This window comes from Phalangium opilio, unplaced genomic scaffold (assembly GCF_054372755.1).
Source record: "Phalangium opilio isolate 3A_F unplaced genomic scaffold, DU_Popi_V2 ptg000077l_1, whole genome shotgun sequence".
Classification (NCBI taxonomy): domain Eukaryota; kingdom Metazoa; phylum Arthropoda; class Arachnida; order Opiliones; family Phalangiidae; genus Phalangium; species Phalangium opilio.
In genome coordinates, this window is record NW_028324185.1 from 11,799,253 (window position 1) to 11,821,482 (window position 22,230).

Genomic DNA, 22,230 nt, shown 5'->3' on the forward strand with positions numbered 1-22,230 from the left:
GGAACATATCTTATGAATTAACTTATGGTGATACTAACTCTCTAAGGTTAATTCTTTGCAACAGAAAACTGAAGATGGAGTCAAAAAACTCGTAACCCCAATGAAACGCAAAGCACCACCGACTTCTGATAAAAATACACCAGCCAGCGCTGTCAAAGCACCGCGTTTACAACCAAAAGGTTAATTCTAATGCTCCGCCTTCTCCCGCCATTGTTTTGTTTCCCGGTGTAAGTGCTACGGCCGTTCAAAGTTCGCCACGGAAACTTCTACTTAAATCCTCTCCACGAAAATACGCCAATTCGACGGTAAATTATTTTATTTTTCTTTTATCTCTGGTAGTTGGTTAAGATTCACTTAATTTCCTTTTGGTTTCCTTCGAAATGATAACTATAGAAACGTATTGCGCAAAATCAATGTGTGATTGCTAAACCTCGCACCATTTAATGCGAAATTCAAGAAGATCAACCTTCATTGAACATGCCCAGGTCAATATGAAAATATCGTCCGAACCCTGAATTCTAGAAAGTTAATTTTTTATTTTTATTGTGTCTCGATGGTTCCATAAGTGTTGTTTCTGACCTTGCATAATAACAAAAATAAATTAATTCCAGAGGAACCTCATTTCAACTGCAATTAAGATTAAAGCGAGTCTTGGCTATGGTTTAGTTTGAACAAAGGCCACTAGATGGTCCCATAATCGGGGGGGGGTGGAGTTGATTTACCCGCGAAACTTTGCAAACGCTTTTTTAGCTCCGCCCTGATGAGGGTTCTGATTGGTTCCCGCCTTTTGCAAGGTAAAATAGGGACTTGGCAGTACTACGTCACGCTACCTTCCACTAGGGCTTAAAACATACCAGAAGGAGAGCAGGGTTCATACAAACCTGGAAAACCGGGAAATATCAGGGAAATTGATTTTCCAGATTTTGTATGAACCCTGGAGAGGCTTATATAGCTTTCATTCTGTAGAAGAAAAATGCATACCATAATGGCGTTGGGGGCGGAGTTAAGCCCGAATTGCCAAGTCCCTATTTGTAGGTAGAAGAGTATCCAGATTGTTTGGGATGCCACAGGAGCCAAGAGAAATTGAAATGGCTAGACTTAGACAAACACTTTTTTATTTATTTATTTTTTAGCCATATCGTAGTATACGATAGGCTCTTAGTTTGACCCGAGCCGTCCGTAGTAGTAGTAGTAGTGGCCGGGGTTGTCGCTTCGTTATCGTCAGATTTTAGCTTAAAAGGAACTTTATATTACCACAACCCACCCATAGGGGTTACAGGGCTCGGTTTGAGATTTAATTTTAATTAAAATTTTTTCAGGTCAGACCCGGGAATCGAACCCGGGTCGCTGGCGTAGTAAACATCCACTCTACCAACGAACCATAGAGACTTTATAGAAACTCCGAGTTTTTTTATTATTTATTCTTATCTCTAAAATGTCGGGGTGATGTGGGGTGGGGTACCTCTTAATCTGTGGGGTCGGAAACTTTTGAATTTTTATCTGTGGAGTCGGATACTTATGAATTTTTATGTTTGGGGTTTTTATATTTATTTTCTTTCTATGTATGTGCTAATTAAATAGATAACGATTTTCCCCGTTCTTCGTTCTCGTTCGGTAGCTATCGTCATCTATGTTATGTTTGACTGGAACGTTTTGGCGGTTAATTCAAAAATGGGTTTAGATAGAGCTAACATAGTGTTAAATGAGCGTTATGCGTTTGATCATTTTAGCATTGCTAAAGGTAATTCGAGGGGATAATCACTAAAATGCGTAATCACTAGAACCAGGGGTCCTATTCTGAGACGTTCGTTAGCGCTACCGAAAATTTCCTAACGATCGGGCTAACGAAAAGCCCGTAACGAATATTTTCTGCCACCCGAAAAAGGAGCAATTCTAAACACATTTTTTATCGCTTTCGTTACCTCGTCCTTCGGTGATAGAAGCAACGCGGTTTTCGGTATAGGATGATAGAAGCTTTTTTTTCCTCCTACACAAGTACCAATCATATTAAAGAAACTTTGTAGTAGACGACGTTTCCTCTTTATCTACGCAGTAGCGGCAGTACGCAGTGATCTACGAGACTACGCTGCAGCGCCGCGGCTGCATTCGTAAGAGAACGTAAGAAAAGAGCTGCGTTTAATAACAATCAACATTTTTAGATTTTGAAATTGAGCTATTTTGCTAAATCTTTCGATACGAAACATTTAATTAACAAAAATGAAAATTAGGAAATGTGGAATTAATCGATACACTATTTTTATTAGTCTTAATTTTATCATCAGAGACTGGAAATCTTATATTCTCCGGGGCTAAAATATCAACAATAGCCTTGCTGAAAAACCTAATGGCCGTTAAAATCTAAATGACATTAAAATGGTTAAACAGTATTTGTTAGACTAAATAAGAGAAATCTTTACCTTAACCTTAATATTTGGAGGAATGGCCAAAACGTTTTGCCCCGTAAGTATCTCGCCAAGAATATCACAAATATGAAAACTATCTCTTTCCTAATTCTAAATAACCTTCGAAACCTATAATCATTTAGTTCAAAAGCTTGAAGCCTATCTCTAAATATTCTTTGACGTCTTAAATCACGTCGAGGCAATTATTGCTAACCTTAAAACTTCACGTCGCAAAATATCCGCCATTTTAAAATTGTCTTTTCCAAGAAAACATCTTCGGTACAAGCCCTAACGAAAGGAAATCCCTATCGTTATCGTACCGATCATTTCACGCGATTCCTACCGAACAAAATCTCTACCGAACGCCTCAGAATCGCTTTTTTGCCCTCTAACGAAATTTTCGGCCGCTAACGACAAATTTCGTTCGGTAGACGTCCTACCGAACGTCTCAGAATAGGACCCCAGAAGTGGTATGAGACTAGAAGTGAAGGGCTCTAGCATTGGTAATAGATCCTGGCACTAGTGAACAAATTTGAGGATTTTATGCCGCTTCCCACGCGCTAAAACTAGAGAGAGAAAAATTGGTCGAGTTCCAAAAACATTTCTTACCCCCTTCCCCTCAACCTAAAGCCGCCGAACACGGACCCGGCTCCTTGAATCTAGTTCGGCCGTCTTCCACCGCGAGCGTCTCACGTTTTGGAGGGAAAAATTCTGAAACCGCCACTATAGGGCCAACCGTTTGTGTTTTATCAAGTCTTTTCACTAATGCCGAGTGAAGAATTTGGTTAGCTCAATACTTCTAGTATCATACCACTTCTGCTAGAACTAAACTTTCTCTTTCAAAGGTTTCTGGGCATAAGTAGTTGTTAGAAATTTATAAGATGCGATAAGTGTGCATCGGCATAAGTCTATGTTGTAAACTCATCGAGGGGATTATCACTAAAAACTATCTGTTCTTCGATTCGCCGGAATATTAGAATTACAGCATAAGTAAATTTATACGGTTATAATTTAATCACTGTTTAGAGTAGGGAATCGAGGGGCTATTCACTCTGATTTTATGCACGGTAAATCATTTAAGCATTGAAAAAGATAGCGCTATTCACTCATTAGGGTAACGTATAGAGGGGTTATCCACTCATTAGGGTAGGGTATAGAGGGGCTATTCACTCGTACGATATGGCTACTATTACGAGCCCTTGGGCCGTCTTGTTATTTTCAGGTCTAACTCGCGCAACCGAAATTTGCAAACGAAAATAATTTGACTGAGGACTTGGTGATATCATTTGTGGATTTGCTCTCATTAAGCGAAGAGGATGGCGGTGCTTTTGCGGCCCAGAAATCTATTTTCGTACTTTACAAAATGGGTATAAAGGATTTTAATTCTTAATATGCTGAATAAATAATATTCAGCCCAAGACCTTTCAGGATATTTTAATATAGGAAATGTTTGGTATTGTAAAGAAGTCAGCGAATTGTTTGAATCTTTTGGAAAAAGGCAAACGATTTCCCCAATCTCAACAATCATTGATGTAAAACATGTCAAACAGGAATGATTTTGTGATTGTAAAGGGGTTCCTCACATCCGGCTAATCTCTCTCGCGATTGGTTGTGGGCTCCGGCGTTTTCCCAGTCCCTCCCCACTCCCGAGAGTCCGAGACCCCGCTGCGGTTCCTATAACCGGCGTTGGTAGCAATATCATAGGCCCAATTGTCAGGGTTCATACAAACCTGGAAAAATCAGGGAAATAAATAGTTGACAAAAACCTCAGGGAAATTTCCAATTTTTGGAAAAATTCAGGGAAATCAGGGAAATTTGCGTCAAACAGGAGCCGAATAATAAATGTTCCATAGGATTAACATTACACTCATTTTTGGAGGCTCATAACTCTGGTTATATAAGAGATACGGGAATGTCCTTTGATTATGTAATAGTCCTATTTCCCCCCCCCCTCCTTCGTTAACATTTGCTCCATGGGATACTTCATATACTGGAAAATTCAGGGAAATTTGTTTTCCAAAAGTTGTATGAACCCTGGAGTAATTAAGCAAATTGTCCGTGAACATTTCCTCCATAGGATTAACATTACACTATACTTTGGAGGCTCATAACTCCGGTTCTACTAGAGATACGGGGATGTCCTTTGACTGTGTAATAGTCCAATTTGCCCCCTCCCCTCCTTCGTTAACATTTGCTCCATAGGATACTCCATATACGGGAAAAACCTGGAAATTTCAGGGAAGTATATGGGGAAAAACCTGGAAATCTCAGGGAAATTTGTTTTCCAAAGGTTGTATGAACCCTGAATTGTATCACCTGCCGGATAAGGTTGAATAACACCAAAATAGGAAAATGCCTTAAGGGCTTTCGTTTTTCTTAGCCCCTGGGGTTGTGACGTCAATAACGACTTTAAAAAATATGCAATGGTCCGCCGTCTAGTTTACTGACCCTTAAGAGTCCCAGATTTGACTATCTCTTAGTATGAGGCTTTCAGGTTGCAATTTTTTCTTCTGCTATTTTAGACAGACTCTTAATATCCGATTATTTTCAAATTGTTTGCAAACTATATCTTAAGACAATTTGTGATATGATCGAATGTTTCATTTCAGCACAAAACCCGTTTTTACTGGAAGATTTGACTGAAACGTATAAAATTCTTCTACCAATCTGCGCCTACTTCAATGCCAATGTTAAAAAGGAGGATTCCTTGGTGAAAGTGCCTGTTAGTTTTGACATCTTTCTATATATAGTTCCTAACTTCCTAAGTCAATGTTTACTGTTTTCTCTGTAATCGAGAATATTGTATGTAACATAAGTTTATAAGATATGTTCCATCCATAAGTCTCTTAATGCTAGAGACTTTCGGCTCGAGCTAGTTCGAGAACGACAAGCGAGAATTGCAGACTACACTCGGTTAATTTTGCAGTCCATCTTACCACTACCAGCGAAATATACAAGGCCCATGCACGCTCACTTCGAAGGGGGAGTCACTCACCCATATATATTTGACTCGTGCGGTTGATAGATGGCGCTTCTTAATCTCTTTAATACACTTACTAATTAGGCTCAATTCACATGAAATCCCGCCGCACGCTCCTTCGCTCGAGGTTCGAAACTTAGAGCAGACAGATGGTCATGTGAGGTTTACGTAATTTTTCTAGACTTAAACGCGCCTCTAGAGGAAAATCGTGGCGATTTAGAAGGTCCAGAAAAAAAAATTGGGGCCCGCATGGGCCTTGTGTATCTCGTTGGTAGTGATCTTACTATTATTTAGTCTGTATTACTAAGCCTTTGATAGTGCCTCACCAGGCGTCGCTTAACCCTGAATCTATAACCTACCTCGCTCACTTTATGACAAGCTCCAGTTTGTAACCAGTGACAAACTTATGGAATGAACATATCTTATAAACTTATGATATAATCCTATTCATTTCTTACAGGTCCTAGAACTTCTATTTCTGTTAAGCAAATCGAAGGGGGACTCCGTGACAGTTAAAAAAACTATTATGAATTTACTACCCCTATTGTAAGTATATGTGAAGATTGGGTCTTAGGGATTCTTGGGGGTTCTGATACCAAGAAATGATATCTAGTTTATTAGGGAGAAGGTATAAGATGCCTAAGTATTCGCGCGTCATAGTCCCAGTTCCACTTTCAAAATACCAAGGGGGGGCTATACGTAAAAGGAGGCCGGGCTATTTCGCCAACCTCTCCTCAGTCGGAAAATACGTAATATTCGTCATCGCGTCGCACTAATAAAATAGATATCACTTCTTGCTGATACTAATTATGCCTAAAAGTTGAAAATGTGAAAATGAAATAATCATTAAAAAATTTAATTTTGGCATCAGTCGCTAAATATATAATTAAAGCAAGTCGCGGTTGAGGTTTAGTTTAAAGAAATGCCACTAGGTGGCTCTCACTCTTTTATAGTCGAGGATTGGAGGTCAGTTAGCTCGCGCGGGTAGCGTAGCGGTCCTATAATTCCTATAAAATTCTATATTTTTGAACCTGTCGTCTATTATTCTGTAATTTTATGAAAGGTCCTATAATTTTTACTTAATTATAGTAAAATTTTAAAATCCTATAAGGAATTTAAATTTAGATAAAAAATTTTGTAGGAAAAATAATACGTTTGATGAAATTGGAGCTTGTCATGAAGTGAGTGACGTAGGTCATAGATTTAGGGTAGAGCGCCACCTGGCGAGGCGCTGTCAAAGGCTTAGTACAGACTCAATAATAATAAGATAGGCTGCAAAATTAAGCACCGAGTGTAGTTAATCAATTCTCGAACTAGCTCGAGCTGTAAGTCTCTCAGTAGCATTACGAAGTATAGGTAGTGTCATACCAGAAGTAAGATAAGGGACTAGAAGTAAATTGCTAAAGTAGCATTGGTAATAGCACTAATGAACAAATTTGAGGATTTTATGCCGCTTTCATAGCGCCTACATTAGAGAGAAAAGAAATACACCTAAAAATAAATTCATTCAAAATTTACAACGGCCATACAGGTTTCCAAACCGGGCTTTCACGAATGAGGGGTGATCTTATTGGTTCGCTTAGAAATGCGCAGAGGCAGAATTTTAGTGTCAGAAGGTTTTCATCCAATGAAAAAATGTCACCTTTGAGTTTGTACTTCTGTTCACTAGATGGCGCTTGCTTCATTTTCAATTTGCCCCTTAACGGGCGTATATATATGGCCAGCTTGTTTATTTTATTTTTAGGTATATTGGGTCGAGTTTCAACAAAATTTCCTACCCCCTTCCCCACAACCTTAAGCCGCGGAACACGAACACGGACACGGACACGGACGCGGACGCGGGTGCTTGAATCTAGTTCGGCCGTCTTCCGCCGCGCGAGCGTCTCACGTTTTGGAGAGGGAAAATTCCGCAACCGCTACCAGAGGGCCAACTTGGTGTGTTATCAAGAATATTCACTTTCGCCGAGTGAACCATTTGGTCACCTCGATACTTCTAGTCCCTTATCTTACTTCTGGTCATACTTATGGAACATATCTTATGGTATTACTATTACCACGTGACAGTTTAAACTTTTCACTTACTCTACTACAACAAGTTTTGTGGTATTTTGTTCATATCGCGGGCTTTGCCGATAAAAAGTGAATTCTTTCAAACAAGTTTAACTTTGCTGGAAAAAACAATTGGCGTCAAGAATGCTGAGATTAAGGAAGCTCGTTTGTTTTTCTGTAAATATTTCCTTGAAAATAACGAGTTAAGGAATGGAATTGATGAAAAAGTGTGAGTATAACTTAAAGTATATATGATTAACTATGAAATGTGCTGGCCATTTTTGCTATTACTATTTAAATGGAACAGCTAGTAGATTAGTAATACAAAATATTTAATTTATTTGCAAGATTGTTAACTTATTAAAAGTTCCTTAGTCCCAATCACATCATGCTGACGTCAGGATGCTCTCATATGGCTATATAGAATTCTTTTTCACCACTAATGTGGCAAATCTAGTTTCCCTTTAGCCTTTATTGTAAATGACCCAAAACATAAGATAAATTTATTCTTTATAAAGACAGGATTCGTACGGAGCCTGGGAAAGTTTAAAATGTTTTCCTAAAAAGTCAGGGATTTCATTCGGTATATCAAACCATGCTTCGAGCAATATGAGGCAGGTGTGATGAAGTGGGCTCTGGTAAACACATACTTAAAATGGTCAGGGATAAGCTGGAAAAATCAGGGATTTTCAATGTCAAAATTTCGTACGAACCCTGAAAGAGAATTCTACAGAACTCTCAACTACTTGTAATCAATAATGCGCGTTAGGCTTTAAGCAAATGTCCCCTCCTTTGGCGCCCGTAACCCAGGACCATTAAGCACAGATGTCCTGGAAAAATTATAAGGTAAAACCCAGGTTCTTCTAATGGCATCGCCTGTCGTCGCCCCTAGCGGCAGAGCCCCGAAACTATTCCACTCATAAGCCTTATATTATGGCTATGCTTTGAGTCGAAAAAGTTTCAATATGAAACAAACAAGGGGAAGGTTTCAATTTTTTTATTTAAACACATAGGGGGGTTTTTGACTTTTGGGGGGGGGGTTTAAGGTAAATTTTGTATATTGCATAGGTTTTCGAATGTTTTATAGCTAACAAGCTCAAAGAAGTATCATATAAGCTTAATAAGAGTGTTCTCCATTGTAGTCCATCTCTGTTTATTGTTAAATAGTCTTAACCGTAACACGTTAACTAATCTTCTACATGCCAAAGGCAGGAACCAATCAAAACTCGTTAATGTCGAGGGCGGAGCTAAAACTATCCTTTCCTAACCATAGCGAGCCAGTTAACTCCACCCCTTGACTATGGTAGCATCTAGTCGCATTTGTTTAAACTAAACCACAGCCAAAATTTGCTTTAACACGTCTTAAACTTAATAAATTTTATACATAATTAACGGATGCATTTTTCAAGTTTTCTTGTGTGATTTTAATAGTTTAAATCAATTACGAAAATGGTTGTCTGGCCATTTCGTCAAATTCCCCTTAAAAGCCTGGTTAATGCTAATTACAAATTTGAATTTTATAGTTTCTCATTGGATAAAATATTCAGTTTAACAGCGAAGCTCGATGAATCAGATTGCAATGCAACTGCTGTAAGTTTAATTACAGAATGCTAAAGGGAGGGTGTTCAACAGTAAGTTTATAAGATATGTTCCCAAAGTATTACACTTCCTATACAAAACAAGTTCGTAATGCTACAGAGACACTCACAGCTGGAGCTAATTCGAGAGAATTGATTAACTACACTCGGTGGTTAATTTATTTATTATTTTGTCTGTGCTAAGCATTTGACAGCCCGTCACTAGGCGTCGCTTTACCCTGAATCTATCACCTACGTCATTTCATGACAAGCTCCAGTTTGTAGCCAGTTACAAACTTATGGAATGAACATAACTTATGAACTTATGTTGTTAATAATTGGTACCCTAGAAGGAGCAATTTAGGAAATACTGTTGTATTTCTAATTATTTTGCAGACACGCGAGTTCCTTCTGTGCATCTTAAATAAAAAAAAGTCGTACGTTTTTGGAACAATTTTTGGAACAATTTTTAAATGTTACTTATCGAGACGCCAACTTCAAAGTCTTAAAAACGTGGCTGCTAAAAGGTTTAACGGAAGCCTTTGATGACAAGTTGCCACTCCTCGCTATTCAAGTTTTTAATGAAGTCATTAAGGTATTTATAACATACAGAATAACATTCTCAAATTAAAAAAATAAATAAATAGCCCAAATGGCATTTATAAGGGTTTCAGGAGGGGTTTTTACCCAGATTAACTTGAAACTAATTTAGTAAACGCGAAATTGGATTTTCTTCAATTTTTGGATTACTTGAATTTATTTCGCTTTTAAAATTTCCCGAAATGTGTCAAATTACTCATTAACTTTAGATATATTTTTCACTTTTAAACACTTAGAAATAAGTTTAGAATTCAATTCATTATTTGAACAACTTATAAGGCCATCTTTCAATATAAGTTTTTTTTAAAATACTATTTGTAAAAATCTATCAGCTGACATTTCGTAAGTTTTATGATACCCTAATTTAAATGTTCGCAAGTTGATATTGCTTCTTTTTTTAGAGAATTCACGCATTGGAGAACACTAACGAGGAAAGGGATTTTGCATTTCCCTAGCATAACTTGTATTACTATGGGTTTTTTTAGGCAGAATAATTAGTATGTGATTTTCAGAATATTAAAAAATAAAAACCATAAATCCATCAAAACTACTTAGTAATTTATTTATACTTATTTCTTTTCAAAATAAACTTCAAAACAAAGTGGCGTAGTGAAATAAAATGATTTTTTTTGATATTTATATATATATTTATTTATATATGTGTATGCATTGCTTTGTTTGGTTAACCACCTTTTATAGGCCTCTGTGGTTGTCAGTAACTTTGGATACGAGATAATTATTAAATACGTATAGTTTACTCACACATCTTTGAAAACAGTTGTAAATTTTTCTAACAGCCCAAACTTGCCTTCGTAAGGATACCAATATCTCTTAAAATACTACTAATTAAATCAGTATAAACACAACAAAACCGCCTCGTAATAACCCTTACCAAAATTTAGGTCACAAATAGTTCCTCAAACGTTACCTAATTGTTGCCCATTTTATGCTATACTTTTTCGAAGGTCATGTTCGCTAAACTGCTGCGTAACACGTACCGAACCGTTAGCTAACATTTTTTCGCCATGTTGACTGAGAGTTACCGAACTTTTTAAATGAGAGTTACCTACACGTTCCCTATTAGGTAAGATTTGTTTAAAACTTGTTTTCAAGATGTTACCCACTAGTTATCTTTCGGGTAACTAGGCCTACCTCGTCTGCGTAATTAGCCTTAGAACACGGTGCAATGCATTAGTTTGCATGTTAGGTGAAAGGGTTCGGCAATTTTTTTATTAAATAAGATACGGAAATATGTTTAATTTTGATTTTGTCTTTCGGTTCCCTCAAAAAGTAGACGAGTCAGCTAGCTCAAAAGTTTACTGATAGTTTTTAAAATAAATTAAGTAAACAAATTGTGACCACAGAGTTCTCGGTTTTTTGACCAATGAAAAGTAGTAAACAACTTGTGTCCTCATAGTTTGCTGTTTTCGGCCCATGAAAATTACAAAACATATTGTGACTTAATAGTTTCCTCATTTCGACCTTCGGTATGAAGGTCAACAAGTTGTTGCCTAAAAGTGGCTCTCTTTTACCCATAGTAACATTTGGTTTCCTGTTTGTTATCTCATAGTTACCCGAAAAATGGGTAAAAATTTGTGTTGACTTCAGTTACCTAAAAGTTTCTACAAAAATCCACGGTTACCTAATTGTTACCTATTTGTTACCAGAAAGTTACCTAAATTCCTTAAACTTTTTTGTAAGGGCGCTTTGCTTTAATCTATGACCTACCTCAATCACTTCATGACAAGCTCCAGTTCCTAAGTTAGCAGACTTTACAAACTTATGGAACATATCTTATGAATTAACTTATGGTGATACTAACTCTCTAAGGTTAATTCTTTGCAACAGAAAACTGAAGATGGAGTCAAAAAACTCGTAACCCCAATGAAACGCAAAGCACCACCGACTTCTGATAAAAATACACCAGCCAGCGCTGTCAAAACACCGCGTTTACAACCAAAAGGTTAATTCTAATGCTCCGCCTTCTCCCGCCATTGTTTTGTTTCCCGGTGTAAGTGCTACGGCCGTTCAAAGTTCGCCACGGAAACTTCTACTTAAATCCTCTCCACGAAAATAAGCCAATTCGACGGTAAATTATTTTATTTTTCTTTTATCTCTGGTAGTTGGTTAAGATTCACTTAATTTCCTTTTGGTTTCCTTCGAAATGATAACTATAGAAACGTATTGCGCAAAATCAATGTGTGATTGCTAAACCTCGCACCATTTAATGCGAAATTCAAGAAGATCAACCTTCATTGAACATGCCCAGGTCAATATGAAAATATCGTCCGAACCCTGAATTCTAGAAAGTTAATTTTTTATTTTTATTGTGTCTCGATGGTTCCATAAGTGTTGTTTCTGACCTTGCATAATAACAAAAATAAATTAATTCCAGAGGAACCTCATTTCAACTGCAATTAAGATTAAAGCGAGTCTTGGCTATGGTTTAGTTTGAACAAAGGCCACTAGATGGTCCCATAATCGGGGGGGGGGTGGAGTTGATTTACCCGCGAAACTTTGCAAACGCTTTTTTAGCTCCGCCCTGATGAGGGTTCTGATTGGTTCCCGCCTTTTGCAAGGTAAAATAGGGACTTGGCAGTACTACGTCACGCTACCTTCCACTAGGGCTTAAAACATACCAGAAGGAGAGCAGGGTTCATACAAACCTGGAAAACCGGGAAATATCAGGGAAATTGATTTTCCAGATTTTGTATGAACCCTGGAGAGGCTTATATAGCTTTCATTCTGTAGAAGAAAAATGCATACCATAATGGCGTTGGGGGCGGAGTTAAGCCCGAATTGCCAAGTCCCTATTTGTAGGTAGAAGAGTATCCAGATTGTTTGGGATGCCACAGGAGCCAAGAGAAATTGAAATGGCTAGACTTAGACAAACACTTTTTTATTTATTTATTTTTTAGCCATATCGTAGTATACGATAGGCTCTTAGTTTGACCCGAGCCGTCCGTAGTAGTAGTAGTAGTGGCCGGGGTTGTCGCTTCGTTATCGTCAGATTTTAGCTTAAAAGGAACTTTATATTACCACAACCCACCCATAGGGGTTACAGGGCTCGGTTTGAGATTTAATTTTAATTAAAATTTTTTCAGGTCAGACCCGGGAATCGAACCCGGGTCGCTGGCGTAGTAAACATCCACTCTACCAACGAACCATAGAGACTTTATAGAAACTCCGAGTTTTTTTATTATTTATTCTTATCTCTAAAATGTCGGGGTGATGTGGGGTGGGGTACCTCTTAATCTGTGGGGTCGGAAACTTTTGAATTTTTATCTGTGGAGTCGGATACTTATGAATTTTTATGTTTGGGGTTTTTATATTTATTTTCTTTCTATGTATGTGCTAATTAAATAGATAACGATTTTCCCCGTTCTTCGTTCTCGTTCGGTAGCTATCGTCATCTATGTTATGTTTGACTGGAACGTTTTGGCGGTTAATTCAAAAATGGGTTTAGATAGAGCTAACATAGTGTTAAATGAGCGTTATGCGTTTGATCATTTTAGCATTGCTAAAGGTAATTCGAGGGGATAATCACTAAAATGCGTAATCACTAGAACCAGGGGTCCTATTCTGAGACGTTCGTTAGCGCTACCGAAAATTTCCTAACGATCGGGCTAACGAAAAGCCCGTAACGAATATTTTCTGCCACCCGAAAAAGGAGCAATTCTAAACACATTTTTTATCGCTTTCGTTACCTCGTCCTTCGGTGATAGAAGCAACGCGGTTTTCGGTATAGGATGATAGAAGGTTTTTTTTCCTCCTACACAAGTACCAATCATATTAAAGAAACTTTGTAGTAGACGACGTTTCCTCTTTATCTACGCAGTAGCGGCAGTACGCAGTGATCTACGAGACTACGCTGCAGCGCCGCGGCTGCATTCGTAAGAGAACGTAAGAAAAGAGCTGCGTTTAATAACAATCAACATTTTTAGATTTTGAAATTGAGCTATTTTGCTAAATCTTTCGATACGAAACATTTAATTAACAAAAATGAAAATTAGGAAATGTGGAATTAATCGATACACTATTTTTATTAGTCTTAATTTTATCATCAGAGACTGGAAATCTTATATTCTCCGGGGCTAAAATATCAACAATAGCCTTGCTGAAAAACCTAATGGCCGTTAAAATCTAAATGACATTAAAATGGTTAAACAGTATTTGTTAGACTAAATAAGAGAAATCTTTACCTTAACCTTAATATTTGGAGGAATGGCCAAAACGTTTTGCCCCGTAAGTATCTCGCCAAGAATATCACAAATATGAAAACTATCTCTTTCCTAATTCTAAATAACCTTCGAAACCTATAATCATTTAGTTCAAAAGCTTGAAGCCTATCTCTAAATATTCTTTGACGTCTTAAATCACGTCGAGGCAATTATTGCTAACCTTAAAACTTCACGTCGCAAAATATCCGCCATTTTAAAATTGTCTTTTCCAAGAAAACATCTTCGGTACAAGCCCTAACGAAAGGAAATCCCTATCGTTATCGTACCGATCATTTCACGCGATTCCTACCGAACAAAATCTCTACCGAACGCCTCAGAATCGCTTTTTTGCCCTCTAACGAAATTTTCGGCCGCTAACGACAAATTTCGTTCGGTAGACGTCCTACCGAACGTCTCAGAATAGGACCCCAGAAGTGGTATGAGACTAGAAGTGAAGGGCTCTAGCATTGGTAATAGATCCTGGCACTAGTGAACAAATTTGAGGATTTTATGCCGCTTCCCACGCGCTAAAACTAGAGAGAGAAAAATTGGTCGAGTTCCAAAAACATTTCTTACCCCCTTCCCCTCAACCTAAAGCCGCCGAACACGGACCCGGCTCCTTGAATCTAGTTCGGCCGTCTTCCACCGCGAGCGTCTCACGTTTTGGAGGGAAAAATTCTGAAACCGCCACTATAGGGCCAACCGTTTGTGTTTTATCAAGTCTTTTCACTAATGCCGAGTGAAGAATTTGGTTAGCTCAATACTTCTAGTATCATACCACTTCTGCTAGAACTAAACTTTCTCTTTCAAAGGTTTCTGGGCATAAGTAGTTGTTAGAAATTTATAAGATGCGATAAGTGTGCATCGGCATAAGTCTATGTTGTAAACTCATCGAGGGGATTATCACTAAAAACTATCTGTTCTTCGATTCGCCGGAATATTAGAATTACAGCATAAGTAAATTTATACGGTTATAATTTAATCACTGTTTAGAGTAGGGAATCGAGGGGCTATTCACTCTGATTTTATGCACGGTAAATCATTTAAGCATTGAAAAAGATAGCGCTATTCACTCATTAGGGTAACGTATAGAGGGGTTATCCACTCATTAGGGTAGGGTATAGAGGGGCTATTCACTCGTACGATATGGCTACTATTACGAGCCCTTGGGCCGTCTTGTTATTTTCAGGTCTAACTCGCGCAACCGAAATTTGCAAACGAAAATAATTTGACTGAGGACTTGGTGTTATCATTTGTGGATTTGCTCTCATTAAGCGAAGAGGATGGCGGTGCTTTTGCGGCCCAGAAATCTATTTCCGTACTTTACAAAATGGGTATAAAGGATTTTAATTCTTAATATGCTGAATAAATAATATTCAGCCCAAGACCTGTCAGGATATTTTAATATAGGAAATGTTTGGTATTGTAAAGAAGTCAGCGAATTGTTTGAATCTTTTGGAAAAAGGCAAACGATTTCCCCAATCTCAACAATCATTGATGTAAAACATGTCAAACAGGAATGATTTTGTGATTGTAAAGGGGTTCCTCACATCCGGCTAATCTCTCTCGCGATTGGTTGTGAGCTCCGGCGTTTTCCCAGTCCCTCCCCACTCCCGAGAGTCCGAGACCCCGCTGCGGTTCCTATAACCGGCGTTGGTAGCAATATCATAGGCCCAATTGTCAGGGTTCATACAAACCTGGAAAAATCAGGGAAATAAATAGTTGACAAAAACCTCAAGGAAATTTCCAATTTTTGGAAAAATTCAGGGAAATCAGGGAAATTTGCGTCAAACAGGGGCCGAATAATAAATGTTCCATAGGATTAACATTACACTCATTTTTGGAGGCTCATAACTCTGGTTATATAAGAGATACGGGAATGTCCTTTGATTATGTAATAGTCCTATTTCCCCCCCCCTCCTTCGTTAACATTTGCTCCATGGGATACTTCATATACTGGAAAATTCAGGGAAATTTGTTTTCCAAAAGTTGTATGAACCCTGGAGTAATTAAGCAAATTGTCCGTGAACATTTCCTCCATAGGATTAACATTACACTATACTTTGGAGGCTCATAACTCCGGTTCTACTAGAGATACGGGGATGTCCTTTGACTGTGTAATAGTCCAATTTGCCCCCTCCCCTCCTTCGTTAACATTTGCTCCATAGGATACTCCATATACGGGAAAAACCTGGAAATTTCAGGAAAGTATATGGGGAAAAACCTGGAAATCTCAGGGAAATTTGTTTTCCAAAGGTTGTATGAACCCTGAATTGTATCACCTGCCGGATAAGGTTGAATAACACCAAAATAGGAAAATGCCTTAAGGGCTTTCGTTTTTCTTAGCCCCTGGGGTTGTGACGTCAATAACGACTTTAAAAAATATGCAATGGTCCGCCGTCTAGTTTACTGACCCTTAAGAGTCCCAGATTTGACTATCTCTTAGTATGAGGCTTTCAGGTTGCAATTTTTTCTTCTGCTATTTTAGACAGACTCTTAATATCCGATTATTTTCAAATTGTTTGCAAACTATCTCTTAAGACAATTTGTGATATGATCGAATGTTTCATTTCAGCACAAAACCCGTTTTTACTGGAAGATTTGACTGAAACGTATAAAATTCTTCTACCAATCTGCGCCTACTTCAATGCCAATGTTAAAAAGGAGGATTCCTTGGTGAAAGTGCCTGTTAGTTTTGACATCTTTCTATATATAGTTCCTAACTTCCTAAGTCAATGTTTACTGTTTTCTCTGTAATCGAGAATATTGTATGTAACATAAGTTTATAAGATATGTTCCATCCATAAGTCTCTTAATGCTAGAGACTTTCGGCTCGAGCTAGTTCGAGAACGACAAGCGAGAATTGCAGACTACACTCGGTTAATTTTGCAGTCCATCTTACCACTACCAACGAAATATACAAGGCCCATGCACGCTCACTTCGAAGGGGGAGTCACTCACCCATATATATTTGACTCGTGCGGTTGATAGATGGCGCTTCTTAATCTCTTTAATACACTTACTAATTAGGCTCAATTCACATGAAATCCCGCCGCACGCTCCTTCGCTCGAGGTTCGAAACTTAGAGCAGACAGATGGTCATGTGAGGTTTACGTAATTTTTCTAGACTTAAACGCGCCTCTAGAGGAAAATCGTGGCGATTTAGAAGGTCCAGAAAAAAAAATTGGGGCCCGCATGGGCCTTGTGTATCTCGTTGGTAGTGATCTTACTATTATTTAGTCTGTATTACTAAGCCTTTGATAGTGCCTCACCAGGCGTCGCTTAACCCTGAATCTATAACCTACCTCGCTCACTTTATGACAAGCTCCAGTTTGTAACCAGTGACAAACTTATGGAATGAACATATCTTATAAACTTATGATATAATCCTATTCATTTCTTACAGGTCCTAGAACTTCTATTTCTGTTAAGCAAATCGAAGGGGGACTCCGTGACAGTTAAAACAACTATTATGAATTTACTACCCCTATTGTAAGTATATGTGAAGATTGGGTCTTAGGGATTCTTGGGGGTTCTGATACCAAGAAGTGATATCTAGTTTATTAGGGAGAAGGTATAAGATGCCTAAGTATTCGCGCGTCATAGTCCCAGTCCCACTTTCAAAATACCAAGGGGGGGCTACTATACGTAAAAGGAGGCCGGGCTATTTCGCCAACCTCTCCTCAGTCGGAAAATACGTAATATTCGTCATCGCGTCGCGCTAATAAAATAGATATCAATTCTTGCTGATACTAAATATGCCTAAAAGTTGAAAATGTGAAAATGAAATTATCATTAAAAAATTTAATTTTGGCATCAGCCGCTAAATATATAATTAAAGCAAGTCGCGGTTGAGGTTTAGTTTAAAGAAATGCCACTAGGTGGCTCTCACTCTTTTATAGTCGAGGATTGGAGGTCAGTTAGCTCGCGCGGGTAGCGTAGCGGTCCTATAATTCCTATAAAATTCTATATTTTTGAACCTGTCGTCTATTATTCTGTAATTTTATCAAAGGTCCTATAATTTTTACTTAATTATAGTAAAATTTTAAAATCCTATAAGGAATTTAAATTTAGATAAAAAATTTTGTAGGAAAAATAATACGTTTGATGAAATTGGAGCTTGTCATGAAGTGAGTGACGTAGGTCATAGATTTAGGGTAGAGCGCCGCCTGGCGAGGCGCTGTCAAAGGCTTAGTACAGACTCAATAATAATAAGATAGGCTGCAAAATTAAGCACCGAGTGTAGTTAATCAATTCTCGAACTAGCTCGAGCTGTAAGTCTCTCAGTAGCATTACGAAGTATAGGTAGTGTCATACCAGAAGTAAGATAAGGGACTAGAAGTAAATTGCTAAAGTAGCATTGGTAATAGCACTAATGAACAAATTTGAGGATTTTATGCCGCTTTCATAGCGCCTACATTAGAGAGAAAAGAAATTCACCTAAAAATAAATTCATTCAAAATTTACAACGGCCATACGAGTTTCCAAACCGGGCTTTCACGAATGAGGGGTGATCTTATTGGTTCGCTTAGAAATGCGCAGAGGCAGAATTTTAGTGTCAGAATGTTTTCATCCAATGAAAAAATGTCACCTTTGAGTTTGTACTTCTGTTCACTAGATGGCGCTTGCTTCATTTTCAATTTGCCCCTTAACGGGCGTATATATATGGCCAGCTTGTTTATTTTATTTTTAGGTCTATTGGGTCGAGTTTCAACAAAATTTCCTACCCCCTTCCCCTCAACCTTAAGCCGCGGAACACGAACACGGACACGGACACGGACGCGGGTGCTTGAATCTAGTTCGGCCGTCTTCCGCCGCGCGAGCGTCTCACGTTTTGGAGAGGGAAAATTCCGAAACCGCTACCAGAGGGCCAACTTGGTGTGTTATCAAGAATATTCACTTTCGCCGAGTGAACAATTTGGTCACCTCGATACTTCTAGTCCCTTATCTTACTTCTGGTCATACTTATGGAACATATCTTATGGTATTACTATTACCACGTGACAGTTTAAACTTTTCACTTACTCTACTACAACAAGTTTTGTGGTATTTTGTTCATATCGCGGGCTTTGCCGATAAAAAGTGAATTCTTTCAAACAAGTTTAACATTGCTGGAAAAAACAATTGGCGTCAGGAATGCTGAGATTAAGGAAGCTCGTTTGTTTTTCTGTAAATATTTCCTTGAAAATAACGAGTTAAGGAATGGAATTGATGAAAAAGTGTGAGTATAACTTAAAGTATATATGATTAACTATGAAATGTGCTGGCCATTTTTGCTATTACTATTTAAATGGAACAGCTAGTAGACTAGTAATACAAAATATTTAATTTATTTGCAAGATTGTTAACTTATTAAAAGTTCCTTAGTCCCAATCACATCATGCTGACGTCAGGATGCTCTCATATGGCTATATAGAATTCTTTTTCACCACTAATGTGGCAAATCTAGTTTCCCTTTAGCCTTTATTGTAAATGACCCAAAACATAAGATAAATTTATTCTTTATTTTGTATTAATTCTTAGCAACAAGAGGTATAAAAGGAGTGTAAAGTTTCGGGTTATATTCATTCTCTCGTGGTCTTTAAACGGATTCGAAATATGTTAGTATAGGAGAATTTCTTTGTAAGGCTGGAACGGGCCCCTTATTTTTTTATTTCTTAAAAAGTGGTGGTATACCGATCAATAAACTGTCCGATATTCAATTGCCCCCTGAAGTAACGTGGATAACCCTATTCTAAGGAGATGTGTTTTAGAAGTGAATTTTCTACGGGCTAACAACGAATACGTAATAAAAGAATTAGCGTACTATATAGTTGAAACAGGCGAAAACGGCACGTTTGTTTTCAAGCCGCCATTCCCATATGGCTAACTCAGCTTGAAGGACCGCCGATTAAATGGTTGGGTTTCGCGGAATATTTGCGCTCTCAGTTGGATTGACGGGGAATACGAATTCAAGGACTTTATCAGCATTATAAGAGGGCTATTGGAGAAAGCTGATATCTTTTGGAAGAAAGGCTTAGAGAAGTCGATCTTTCTTTCGAAATCTATCGATGACACCGTGGGAAATGCCGAGACTCTCGGTTGTCCTAAATTAAGTGGTTCTTCAAAAGAGCCCCCACCATCGAACTGTATTTACCATAGAAATACACACTATTGTTGCCTTTCAAAAGCTTTCAGATTAAATTTATGGTTGAAAAAATTTAATTGTGTGCATTGAACTTTAAAATAAAAATTTTATTCGAACTTGTGTGTTTTATAAAGTGGATAGAAATAGTATAAATAGCGTTTTGGATTTATGGGAAGTATCATTCTAACTTAACCCACCGAAAAGTATCATCATTATAAAAGTGAATACGGAAATAGCTATGGAATCAAGAAAGCCTACCATCTGTAGAATCGTTTATACAGTGACGTTAGGGTTAATAGCCCCTAATTTCCTTTTAACGTTTAAAATATTTGAAACGATAATTCGGAAATACCATCAAACATGGCACAACGGAATTTTTCTCGATGAACCAGCCGGACAGATAAGGGTTGATCTTCCTTACCACGCGAATTTAGAAAAAAATCAAGGAAACTGGACTGAAAAAGAGTCAGGAATACATTACAGTAAATTTCCCAAACTACTATATGTTATTTCTGCCTCTATTTTGTATTCATTTTTTTTTCTTTCTTAAGGTGCAGAAAATCCCCTTGCCGGTGGACGGGGAGATGGAAATGGACCAGATCCTCAACTTCTTGGGGTTTGAAGTTGCCCTTCCATTACCAGTGGTCGCCCCACCAATATCGGAGAGTTCTCTTCAACCTGATATTTCAACATCTGATCTACCATTCTCCCAACCTATCCCATACGCCCCGACTGTCTCTACCATCCCCCTCAACACATAAAATCCAGGGTGTGGGGACTTTAAACGAGCCGTCGTTTGTACCCGAATTAGGTTCCGTCAGCCAGAGGAAAAGACCTCAGTCTGCAGGGTTGGATGGACCTAAAAAGAAAAGGAGGACGAAGCCCATCATCGAGACGGACGCATTACAAAGACAAATCAACCTCGATGAGATTATGGCTCAGATATTGGCTGATCCTGACGAGGATTAAATGTTTTTATAATAATAATAAATGAAATAAAAAGATAAGAAAAATATATTCACCCTTCCTTTTTCATTTCTCGACTAAGCATACATTTTAACTTCAGAAATAAGATGTAACAAAATCTCGAGAGTTCCAAGTGGTTCAGGGAATATGTCCACCCCTTATATTTGTTAATCAAGCATACATTTTAACTACAACGATAGATGGGATGAAACCTCGAGAGTCTCAAAGCGGTTCGAGGAGAAGTTGGTATATAAACCCCGAAATATTCTTAAATATATTACTCCGAGTTGCACCCTCCTTAAACGTAGTACTATTTCTTTAAATTAATGTCTCTACCCAACCTGATGATTCGTCGTCAGAGGATTATCCTATGGTGGTATATCCGGAAGAGCGACCATGCAATCGGCGTTTGAATTAGAGCTGCCTTTCTTATAATCGATCTGGTAGTCCTACGCTGATAATGCTAGTGACCACCTCTGCAATCTTGCGGCTGCCATTTGTGGCGTCGGTTTATTCTCCGCTAATAAACTGACCAATGGTTGATGATCGGTGCTTAACTTGAATTTGCGGCCCAACAAGTAATCCCGGAATTTCGTCACACCATATATAAGAGATAAGGCTTCTTTTTCTAGTTGAGAATAGTTTTTCTCGGCGTTAGAAATCGTTCGGGAAGCGAAGGCAATCGGACGTTCATCGCCGTGTGCGTAGTGAGATATGACCGCTCATATGCCAGAGTGGGTGACGCATCGCATGTAAGTCGTATCTCTTGGTTGGGATCGAAGTGTACCAGTAGGTTCGATTTGGTTAGAAATTCCTTGGCTTTGGCAAATGTCGTCCTTTCCTCTTCGTTCCATCTCCAATCCACGTCTTTTCATAGTAGCTCGAATAATGGTGCTAGTTGTGTCGCATAATTCGGAACGAACTTGGCGTAGTAGTTGATTAAACTCAAAAATGACCTTAGTTCTTCCACATTTTAGGGTTCGGGAGCGTCGGATATCGCCGTAAATTTTTTTGACATTGGATGCAGCCCTTCCTTGTCCAAGTGGTGACCCAGGAAATCAAGGGATGTTTTAGCGAATTGACATTTTTCACGTCTAAGCTTGAGTCCTGCGTCTTTTACCACTGGGAGTAGTGAGTCCAATTTCCGTAGATGGTCCCTTTCGTCTAAGCCGCCTATCGCTATATCATCCTGCATGGGTGTCACATTGTCTTGATTCCTTAGCAACGCTTCCATGTGCTTTTGGAATATGGCCGATGCTGACGATATACCGTATGGTAAGTAGTTGTACTTGAAATGTCCTTTTTGACT

General features: G+C 38.3%; 2 protein-coding genes across 4 annotated transcripts; both read left to right on the plus strand.

The window, feature by feature from the left end:
• The first annotated feature begins 88 nt into the window (after positions 1-88).
• Positions 89-9,554, plus strand: LOC149658536 (uncharacterized). Its single transcript, XM_089844763.1, has 6 exons — positions 89-305; positions 3,625-3,769; positions 5,012-5,124; positions 5,843-5,928; positions 8,955-9,021; positions 9,405-9,554. Exons 2-6 carry the CDS (start codon positions 3,766-3,768, stop codon positions 9,552-9,554), a joined length of 420 nt encoding a protein of 139 aa, XP_089700889.1. The 5' UTR covers positions 89-305; positions 3,625-3,765.
• A 2,137-nt stretch (positions 9,555-11,691) lies between these two features.
• LOC149658537 (uncharacterized) lies at positions 11,692-20,972 on the plus strand. Of its 3 annotated transcripts, none has more exons than XM_089844597.1 (5): positions 11,692-11,877; positions 15,018-15,162; positions 16,404-16,516; positions 18,912-20,437; positions 20,507-20,972. In XM_089844597.1, the coding sequence occupies exons 4-5, from the start codon at positions 20,194-20,196 to the stop codon at positions 20,575-20,577; spliced, it is 315 nt and encodes a 104-aa protein (XP_089700723.1). In that variant the 5' UTR covers positions 11,692-11,877; positions 15,018-15,162; positions 16,404-16,516; positions 18,912-20,193; the 3' UTR covers positions 20,578-20,972. The 3 variants fall into 3 exon arrangements, with proteins under 3 accessions (XP_089700723.1, XP_089700722.1, XP_089700724.1); XM_089844596.1 differs by having other exon boundaries at positions 20,767-20,972; XM_089844598.1 differs by lacking the exons at positions 18,912-20,437; positions 20,507-20,972 and adding an exon at positions 17,235-18,258.
• The last annotated feature ends 1,258 nt before the right edge of the window (positions 20,973-22,230 follow it).

Bases quoted from the DNA above. Each gene is read 5' to 3' on its own strand.
- LOC149658536 (XM_089844763.1), top strand. The intron at 5,125-5,842 runs GTTAGTTTTGAC...CATTTCTTACAG, and splicing joins ATTCCTTGGTGAAAGTGCCT to GTCCTAGAACTTCTATTTCT. The intron at 9,022-9,404 runs GTAAGTTTAATT...ATTATTTTGCAG, and splicing joins CAGATTGCAATGCAACTGCT to ACACGCGAGTTCCTTCTGTG.
- LOC149658537 (XM_089844596.1), top strand. From the start codon at position 20,194: ATGGAATCAAGAAAGCCTACCATCTGTAGAATCGTTTATACAGTGACG. The intron at 20,438-20,766 runs GTAAATTTCCCA...TACCCGAATTAG, and splicing joins AGAGTCAGGAATACATTACA to GTTCCGTCAGCCAGAGGAAA.